Source organism: Anolis sagrei, chromosome 12 (assembly GCF_037176765.1).
Source record: "Anolis sagrei isolate rAnoSag1 chromosome 12, rAnoSag1.mat, whole genome shotgun sequence".
NCBI classification, from domain to species: Eukaryota; Metazoa; Chordata; class Lepidosauria; order Squamata; family Dactyloidae; genus Anolis; species Anolis sagrei.
Genome location: NC_090032.1, coordinates 21061818 through 21073471, shown reverse-complemented (window position 1 = coordinate 21073471; position 11654 = coordinate 21061818). Strand labels below are relative to the sequence as shown.

The 11654-nt window shown below is 35.0% G+C and overlaps 1 protein-coding gene across 1 annotated transcript; it reads right to left on the bottom strand.

The window, feature by feature from the left end:
- Positions 1–1616: 1616 nt before the first annotated feature.
- SAC3D1 (SAC3 domain containing 1) lies at positions 1617–10871 on the bottom strand. Its single transcript, XM_060757869.2, has 3 exons — positions 10642–10871; positions 5703–6341; positions 1617–2494 (listed from the first exon to the last, which is right to left on the bottom strand). The coding sequence occupies exons 2-3, from the start codon at positions 6316–6318 to the stop codon at positions 2013–2015; spliced, it is 1098 nt and encodes a 365-aa protein (XP_060613852.2). The 5' UTR covers positions 6319–6341; positions 10642–10871; the 3' UTR covers positions 1617–2012.
- Between the last annotated feature and the right edge of the window lie 783 nt (positions 10872–11654).

Below are 11654 nucleotides of genomic sequence, written 5' to 3'. Positions count from 1 at the left end.
TAGTAGGAAGTAGTAGTAGTAGTAGTGGTTGTTGTAGTTGTTGTTGTTTCACATTGTTGTGGATATATTTTCTCCAGTAAAGAGAATTCAGGAGATTAATAATAATAATATCTCCTCAAGAAGAATGAGAGTGTAATAACATCATGATGATGATGATAATAATAATAACATACAATAATAATAATAATTCATTCTCTTTGCTAGAGAAAATATATCCCCAACAATGTGATACTACTGCTACTGCTACTACTACTACTACTACTACTACTACTACTATTATATCTCCTCAAGAATAATAGTAATGATAATAACAACATATAATAATAATAATAATAATAATAATAATAATAATAGTCTCACATTGTTGGGGATATATTTTCCCTAGCAAAGAGAGAATAAATTATTATTATTATTGTATGTTATTATTATTATCATTATATCTTACTACACTCTCATTCTTGAGAAGACGAATACTATCGCCTCAAGAAGAATGAGAGTGTAATAACATAATGATAACAATAGTAATGATAATAACAATAACATATAATAATAATAGTCTCATATTGTTGGGGATATATTTTCTCCAGCAAAGAGAGAATAAATTATTATTCTTATTCTTATTGTATGTTATTATTATTACTATTATCATTATATGTTATTATACTCATTCTTCTTGAGGAGATTAATAATAATATCTCCTCAAGAAGAATGAGAGTGTAATAACATATAATGATAATAATAGTAATGATAATAAAAACAACAACATATTATTATTATTATTATTATTATTATTATTATTGTCTCACATTGTTTGGGATATATTTTCTCTAGCAAAGAGGGAATAAATTATTATTGTATGTTATTATTATTACTATTATCATTATATGCTATTACACTAATTCTTCTTGAAGAGATGAATAATAATATCTCAAGAAGAATGACAGTGTAATAATATATAATGATAATAATAGTAATGATAATAACAACATATAATAATAATAATAATAATAATAATAGTCTCACATTGTTGGGGATGTATTTTCCCTAGCAAAGAGAGAATAAATTATTATTATTGTATGATTATTATTACTATTATTATCATCATATGTTATTACACTCTAATTCTTCTTGAGGAGATGAATAATAATATCTCCTCAAGAAGAATTAGAGTGTAATAACATATAATAAAAATAATAGTAATAACAAAATAATGATAATAATAATAATAATAATGTCTCACATTGTTGGGGATACATTTTCTCTTGCAAAGGGAATAAATTATTATTGTATGTTATTATTATTATTACTATTATTATCATTATATGTTATTACACTCATTCTTCTTGAGGAGATGAATAATAATATCTCCTCAAGAAGAATGAGAGTATAATAACATATAATGATAATAATAGTAATAATAACAAAATAATAATAATAATAATGTCATTGTTGAGGATATATTTTCTCCAGTAAAGACAGAATAAATTATTATTATTAGTCTCCTCCAAGAAGAACGAGTGTTTAATAACAACTGATGATGCCGATGACGATAATAATAATTTATTACTCTCAAGCCGTTCGGGATATATTATTATTTTCCAGCAAGGAGAGGGTAAATTATTATTATTATTATTATTATTATTAGTAGTAGTAGTAGTAGTAGTAGTACTATTAAAGAGTTCGTAGTAGTAGTAGTAGTATTAAAGAGTTCGTAGTAGTAGTAGTAAAGAGTGCGTAGTAGTAGTAGTAGTAAAGAGTGCGTAGTAGTAGTAGTATTAAAGAGTTCGTAGTAGTATTAAAGAGTTCGTAGTAGTAGTAGTATTAAAGAATTCGTAGTAGTAGTATTAAAGAGTTCGTAGTAGTAGTAAAGAGTTCGTAGTAGTAGTAGTAGTAGTAGTAAAGAGTTTGTAGTAGTAGTAGTAGTAAAGAGTTCTTAGTAGTAGTAGTAGTATTAAAGAGTTCGTAGTAGTAGTAGTAGTAGTAAAGAGTTCGTAGTAGTAGTAGTAGTAGTATTAAAGAGTTCCGAGTTCGCTGCAGAGGCGTTCTGCCAGGTCCAGCAGAGTCCCTTTCCCCCTTTTGCCCTCCATGAATGGGCAACATGGCCACGGATGCTCCGGCGACGCCGAGTCCTTCCAGGCTCCCTTTTGGAAAACCACGCTGTCGTCCACTACGGTCAAGCCGTGCGCCCGACACAATTGGGCGGCCTCCTCAACGCCGCCCAAGGCCAGCATCCGCGCCAGCCGCGCCAAGGGGTACCGGCAATTCCGGGAGCTGAAGCCGTGGCTGAGGACGGCCAAAGCCTGCCGGCGTGCGCCCACCAAGTGAGGCCACAAGGCACAGCTGGGCAAGTAAGGCAGTGCGCGGGCCAGGCGGAAAACGCGGGCAAAGTTGCGCTCCAGGAAGGCCCAGTGGATGGCCAAAGCCAGGATGACCTCTGGGGAGGTCCGGGTGCCTTTGGGGAGGAGGAGGACTTGCCGGAGGGCGGCCGGAGAACCTGTTCGGGAAGGAAGGAGAGTATCATGTAAGCCACTGGGCAATGGACAGGTGAACAAATAGAAGTTCAGCCACTGGACAGGTGACCAAATATAACTTAAGCCATTGCTCATTGGATGGGTGACCAAATATAAGTTAAGCCACTGACCGAATATATGCTAAGCCACTGGACATGTGACCAAATATAACTTAAGCCATTGGTCACTGGACAGGTGACCGAATATAAGTCAAGCCAATGGACAAGTGACCACATATAACTTAAGCCATTGGTCATTGGCTGGATGACCGAATATAAGTCAAGCCACTGACCGAATATAAATTAAGCCGCTGACCGAATACAAGTTAAGCCACTGGACATGTGACGAAATATAACTTAAGCCACTGGTCATTGGATGAGTGACCAAGTATACGTCAAGCCACTGACCGAATATAAGTTAAGCCACTGACTGAATATAAGCTAAGCCAATGGACATGTGACCAAATATAGCTTAAGCCATTGGATGGGTGACCAAATATGTTAAGCCACTGACTGAATATAAGCCACTGACCAAATTTAAGTTAAGCCACTGATCGACTATGTTAAGCCACTGACCGAATATAAGCCACTGACCGATTGCAAGTTAAGCCACTGACCAAATACAAGTTAAGCCACTGACCGAATAAAAGTTTAGCCACTGACCGAATACAAGTTAAGCCACTGACCAAATATAAGCCACTGACCAAATATAAGCCACTGACCGAATACAAGTTAAGCCACTGACCGAATACAAGTTAAGCCACTGACCAAATACAAATTAAGCCACTGACCGAATATAAATTAAGCCACTGACCGAATATAAGTTCAGCCATTGACCAAATACAAGTTAAGCCACTGACCAAATACAAGTTAAGCCACTGACCGAATATAAGTTCAGCCACTGACTGAATATAAGTTCAGCCACTGACCAAATACAAGTTAAGCCACTGACCGAATATAAATTAAGCCACTGACCGAATATAAGTTCAGCCACTGACCGAATACAAGTTAAGCCACTGACCAAATACAAGTTAAGCCACTGACCAAATATAAGTTAAGCCACTGACCGAATATAAGTTCAGCCACTGACCGAATACAAGTTAAGCCACTGACCAAATATAAGTTAAGCTACTGACCAAATATAAGTTCAGCCACTGACCGAATATAAGTTAAGCCACTGACTGAATATAAGTTAAGCCACTGACTGAATATAAGTTAAGCCACTGACCAAATATGTTAAGCCACTGACCAAATATAAGTTAAGCCACTGACCGAATATAAGTTCAGCCACTGACCGAATACAAGTTAAGCTACTGACCAAATATAAGTTAAGCCACTGACCAAATACATGTTAAGCCACTGACCAAATAAAAGTTAAGCCACTGACCAAATATAAGTTCAGCCACTGACCAAATATAAGTTAAGCCACTGACCAAATACAAGTTAAGCCACCGACCAAATATAAGTTAAGCCACTGACCAAATACAAGTTAAGCCACTGACCAAATATAAGTTCAGCCACTGACCGAATATAAGTTAAGCCACTGACCAAATACAAGTTAAGCCACCGACCAAATATAAGTTAAGCCACTGACCGAATACAAGTTAAGCCACTGACTGAATATAAGTTCAGCCATTGACCAAATACAAGTTAAGCCACTGACCGAATATAAGTTAAGCCACTGACCGAATATAAGTTCAGCCACTGACCGAATACAAGTTAAGCCACTGACCAAATATAAGTTAAGCTACTGACCAAATATAAGTTAAGCCACTGACCAAATATAAATTAAGCCACTGACCAAATATAACTTAAGCCATTGGTCATTGGACGGGTGACCGAATATGTTAAGCCACTGACTGAATATAAATTAAGCCACTGGACATGTGACCAAATATAACTTAAGCAATTGGTCATTGGATGGGTGACCGAATACAAGTTAAGCCACTGACCAAATATAAGTTCAGCCACTGACCGAATACAAGTTAAGCCACTGATCGAATATAAGCCACTGACCAAATGTAAGTTAAGTCAATGATTGAGTACAAGTTAAGCCACTGACCAAATATAAGTTAAGCCACTGGACATGTGACCAAATATAACTTGAGCCATTGGGTATTGGACAGGTGACCAAATATAACTTAAGCCATTGGGCACTTGGACAAGTGACCAAACAGAAGTTATGCCACGGCTAGAATATAAATGAAGCCACTGGACGGGTGACCAAATGTATAAATGAAGCCATTGGACATCTGGCCAAATATAACTTAAGCCACTGGCTGAATATAAAGCCACTGGCCATTGGACAGGTGACCAAACATAAGTTAAGCCATTGAGCATTGGACAAGTGACCAAATATAAGTTAAGTCACTGGCTGAATACAAATTAAGCCACTGGGCATGTGACCAAATATAACTTAAGCCACTGGTCATTGGATGGGTGGCCGAATATAAGTTAAGCCACTGACCAAATACTTAAGCCACTGGACATGTGACCAAATATAACTTAAGCCACTGGTCATTGGACGGGTGACCGAATAGAAGTTACGGCATGGATAGAATATAAATGAAGCCACTGGACAGGTGACCAATATAAGTTAAGCCACTGGGCATTGGACAGGTGATCGAATAGAAGTTAAGCCACTGGACATGTGACCAAACATAAGTTAAGCCATTGGGCACTGGACAGGTGACCAAATAGAAGTTAAGTCACTGGCTGAATACAAATTAAGCCACTGGACATGTGACCGAATATAACTTAAGTCACTGGCCAGATATAAAGCCACTGGCCATTGGACAGGTGACCAAATATAAGTTAAGCCATTGGGCAGTGGACAGGTGACCGAATAGAAGTTACACCACGGATGGAATATAAATGAAGCCACTGGCTGGGTGACCAAATATATAAGTTAAGCCACTGGACATGTGGCCAAATATAAGTTAAGCCACTGGACATTGGACAGGGGACTGAATAGAAGTCAATATAAGTTCAGCCACTGACCAAATAAATATAAGTTAAGATATTGGGCATTGGACATGGGACCAAATATAACTGAAACCACTGACCAAATATAAATTAAGCCACTGGGCATTGGACAGGTGACCACGTTTTCTCACCCAGGAACATCGTGTTTACATGGTGTTATTGCCCCCCCATCTCCCACCCAGTGTGTCCAACTGCCCGCTGTCCTCACCCAAATTGTACAGAAGGAAGAGGGCTTGGAAGCGGGGCTCGGTGGCAATGGCGGCGACCCCTTGACCTTTGGCTTGACCCTCACGGTAGGCACGTCGTAAGGCAGCAAAGCTCTCCTGGACCTGTTCCCGGTGAAGGTGGGCATCGAAGCGGGCGTCCGGCTGGCCGTGAAGCCGACACCCGGCGTGGAGGAGGAAGACCAGGGCCCGCTCCAGGATGGGGATGGCGCAAGGCCGGCCGGTCAAGCGCTGGAGGGTCAGGTCCAGCCGGACGGCGCGGAGGCGGTCGGTCACAAAGGCACAGCGCTCGGCTTCGTCTCCCTTGGCATTGCCGTCTAAGGACAAGAGGTGCCGGACGGTGTCCAGTAGAACGGAGGGCGGGCGCAGCTCCTGCGGACACGGAGGGGGCTTTCCGGCCGCCGGGCGGGAGTATTCCTTGACCGCTAATGATGCGTCCGGTTGGCACGAGGGAGGGGGGCCCAGCTCCAGGCGGTGGAGGCGGCGTTGGCGCCGGCGGCGGTCAAACTCTGAGGCCGGGCACATCCCGGGACAAGTGCCCACGGCCAGCGTGGAAGGGTCCGCATCGTCCGACTCTTCGGCCAGGTCAAGGCCACCCATTTGATGACTGGACAATCAAAGTCCTGGAAAAAGAGGAAATAATAGTAACAATAATAATACTCATATACAGAAATAGTAACACAACCCAAGAGACTTGGCAATAATAATAATAATAATAATAATAATACTCATATACAGAAATAGTAACACAACCCAAGGGACTTGGCAATAATAATAATAATAACAACAACAACAATAATAATACTCATATACAGAAATAGTAACACAACCCAAGAGACTTGGTAATAATAATAATAATAATAATAATAATAATAATAATACTCATATACAGAAATAATAATCCAACCCAAGGGACTTGACAATAATAATAATAATAATAATAATAATAATAATAATAATGCTCATAAACAGAAATAGTAACACAACCCAAAGGATTGGGCAATAGTAATAATAATAATACTCATATACAGAAATAGTAACACAACCCAAGGGATTTGGCAATAATAATAATAATAATAACAACAACAACAACAATAATAATAATACTCATATACAGAAATAGTAACACAACCAAGGGATTTGGCAATAATAATAATAATAATAATAATAATAATAATAACAACAACAATAATAATAATAATACTCATATACAGAAATAGTAACACAACCCAAGGGATTTGGCAATAATAATAATAATAATAATAATAATAATAATAACAACAACAACAATAATAATAATAATACTCATATACAGAAATAGTAACACAACCCAAGGGATTTGGCAATAATAATAATAATAATAACAACAATAATAATAATACTCATATACAGAAATAGTAACACAACCCAAGGGACTTGGCAATAATAATAATAACAATAACAATAATAATAATAATACTCATATACAGAAATAGTAACACAACCCAAGGGACTTGGCAATAATAATAATAAAAATAATACTCATATACAGAAATAATAATACAACCCAAAGGATTTGGCCATAATAATAGCAATAATAATAATACACATATACAGAAGTAGTAATCCAACCCAAGAGATTTGGCCATAATAATAACAATAATAATAATAATACTCATATACAGAAATAGTAATCCAACCCAAGAGACTTGGCAATAATAATAATAATAATAATAATATACAGAAATAGTAATCCAACCCAAGGGACTTGGCCATAATAACAACAATAACAGCAATAATAATCCAACCCAAGGGATTTGGCAATAATAATAACAACAATAATAATACACATATACAGAAACAGTAATCCAACCCAAGGGACTTGACCAACAATAACAAGTATACGTATATAATACTTATATACAGAAATAGTAATACAACCCAAGGGACTTGGCCATAATAATAATAATAATAATAACAATAATAATACTACTCATATACAGAAATAGTAATACAACCCAAGGGACTTGGCCATAAAAATAACAATAATAATAATACTCCTTATATACAGAAATAGTAATACAACTCAAGGAATTTGGCCATAATAATAACAACAACAATAATAATCATACTCATATACAGAAATAGTAACACAACTCAAGGGACTTGGCCATAATAACAACAATAATAATACTCATATACAGAAATAGTAATGCAATCCTGGGGACTTGGCCATAACAATAACAATAACAATACTCATATACAGAAATAGTAATACAACCCATGGGATTTGGCCATAATAATAACAATAATAATAATACTCTCATACAGAAATAGTAATACAACCCAAGGAATTTGGCCATAATAACAATAATACTCATATACAGACATAGTAATCCAACCCAAGGGACTTGTCCATAATAATAACAATAATAATACGCATATACAGAAATAGTAACACAACCCAAGGGACTTGTCCATAATAATTACAATAATAATACTCATATACAGAAATAGTAATCCAACCCAAGGGACTTGTCCATAATAATAACAATAATAATACTCATATACAGAAATAGTAAACCAACCCAAGGAACTTGACCATAATAATAATAATAATAATAATAATAATAATAACAACAACAATAACAATAATAATAGTAATGCTCATATACAGAAATAGTAATCCAACCCAAGGGACTTGGCCATAATAACAACAACAACAACAACAACAACAACAACAATACTCATATTCACAAATAGTAATCCAACCCAAGGGATTTGGCAATAATAATAATAACAATACTCATATACAGAAATAGTAATCCAACCCAAGGAATGTGGCCATAATAATAATAATAATAATACTCATATACAGAAATAGTAATACAGGGTTAGTCAAAATGCATAGGCCAATAAGCCATTCAATTGAATGGCTTATTGGCCTATGCATTTTGACTAACCCTGTACAACCCAAGGGACTTGGCCATAATAACAACAACAACAACAACAACACTCATATACAGAAATAGTAATCCAACCCAATGGATTTGGCAATAATAATAATAACAATAATACTCATATACAGAAATAGTAATCCAACCCAAGGAACTTGACCATAATAATAATAATAATATTCATATACAGAAATAGTAATACAACCCAAGGGACTTGTCCATAATAATAACAATAATACTCATATACAGAAATAGTAACACAACCCAAGGGACTTGTCCATAATAATAACAATAATACTCATATACAGAAATAGTAACACAACCCAAGGGACTTGGCAATAATAATAATAATAATAATACTCATATACAGAAATAGTAACACAACCCAAGGGACTTGGCAATAATAATAATAATAATAATAATAATAATAATAATAATACTCATATACAGAAATAGTAACACAACCCAAGGGACTTGTCCATAATAATAATAATAATAATAACAATACGCATATACAGAAATAGTAACACAACCCAAGGGATTTGGCCATAATAATAATAATAATAATAATAATAATAATACTCATATACAGAAATAATAACACAACCCAAGGGATTTGGCCATAATAATAATAATAATAATAATAATACTCATATACAGAAATAATAACACAACCCAAGGGATTTGGCCATAATAATAATAATAATAATAATACTCATATAGAGAAATAATAACACAACCCAAGGGATTTGGCCATAATAATAATAATAATAATAATAATAATAATACTCATATACAGAAGTAGTAATACAACCCATGGGATTTGGCCATAATAATAATAATAATAATAATAATAATAATACTCATATACAGAAATAGTATCACAACCCAAGGGATTTGGCCATAATAATAATAATAATAATAATAATAATAATCATATACAGAAGTAGTAATACAACCCAAATGACTTGGCCATAATAATAACAATAATAACAATAATAATAATACTCATATACAGAAATAGTAATACAACCCAAGGGACTTGACCAACAATAATAAGTATAAGTATATAATACTTATATACAGAAATAATAATACAACCCATGGGACTTGGCCATAATAATAACAATAATAATAGTAATAATACTCATATACAGAAATAGTAATACAACCCAAGGGACTTGGTAATAATAACAACAACAATAATAATAATACTCATATACAGAAATAGTAACACAACCCAAGGGACTTGTCCATAATAATAACAATAATAATACTGATATACAGAAATAGCAATACAACCCAAGGGACTTGGCCATCACAACAACAACAGATATAATAATATAACCCAACTAATTTGGCCATAATCCTATAGGGTCATCTATATAAATACTAACACTATCCAAGGCGATAATCTTATAGGGTCATACCCTTAAATACGAATGCAACCCTATGGACGTGGCAACAACAACAACAACAACAACAACGTCATATATAGAAATAGTAATACAACCCAAGGGACTAATAATAGTAGTAGTAATTTTATTAGTAGCCTCTCCTTGCATTTCAAAGCAGAGTATAACTGGGCAACACTATAGGGCTGTCCATAGGAGTCCAATGCAAAGGGAGATGGGATTTGTAGTCCAGCCAAGAGTTGATGCTCCAAATGCAAACCACTTGCCTTTAATCCTATATAGCAGGCCTGGGCCAACTTGGGCCCTCCAGGTGTTTTGGACTCCAACTCCCATAATTCCTAACAGCCGGTAGGCTGTTAGGAATTATGGGAGTTGGAGTCCAAAACACCTGGAGAGCCCAAGTTGGCCCAAACCTGCTATACAGGCTTATGCATAGAATTAGCAATGCAAACCAATGGGGCTTGGCTTACAATCCTATAGGAACAAAGGGGAAATGGGATTTGTAGTCCACAATCCTATAAGAACAAGGGGAAATGGGATTTGCAGTCCACCTGGGAGATTTGAGCACTCACCTGCAATCCTATTGGGCTGGAGATCACAAACTGTGTCCTTCCTGCTGCAACTTCCAGGAAGGAGGCATCATGGGAGTTGTAGTCCACCAATGTCTTCTACAGGGAGTTTTCTTAAAGGGACAGTGTGTGTTTTTTTCCCACTGTTAACATCTCCTGGCTTCCTCTCTCCGAATGTTGGGATTTGTAGTTCTCCCATAGGCTTTCCTCTAAAAGTCACTCCTATTTACTGCTATTGTCACTATATTTTGTAGGAAATGGGAAAGTATAATATTTAAAATGAACTCAGAAGTGTGACATTACATCTTCCTCTTCACTTTTTGGAACTCTATGTTGTGCCCATCGTCATTTTCTCTCTCTCTCTTCCGGAAAAGGGCGGGGCTTTGGCAACCAGGGTTAAAGGGGACATAGTCTGAATAGTTTTCACCACCCACTTCAGGTTCCCATATGAACTAGTTCATGAATCTCTTTTCTTAATAGTTTATAATATGTTTTATGGATTTTAACTGAATTTCTAGTTCATGACTCTCTTTTTTTAATAGTTTATAATAGGTTTGATGGAGTTCAACAACAAAACCAATGATATTTAATTGTGTTTCAATTTTTGTATATTTATATATTTCCAAGTGTGTTGTGTTTTTAATGTTGGCCACATTGTATCTCCTTAGTGGAGAGAAAAAAGTGGGTATAAATAAACATTGTTTTTATTATTTTACATATTATTTTTATTATTTAATATATAAGTTTTATTAATGTGTTATTATTTAATATACATTATAATATATGATTATTATTTAATATATATATTATATATTTTTACTTTTAATATATAAATAAGCATTATTATTATTATTTATATATCATTTATTATTATTTAATATATCAATTTTATTAATGTGTTATTATTTAATATATATTATAATATATATTTTATATATATTATATATTATTACTTTTAACATATAAATAAGCATTAATATTATTATTATTTATATATCATTTATTATTATTTAATA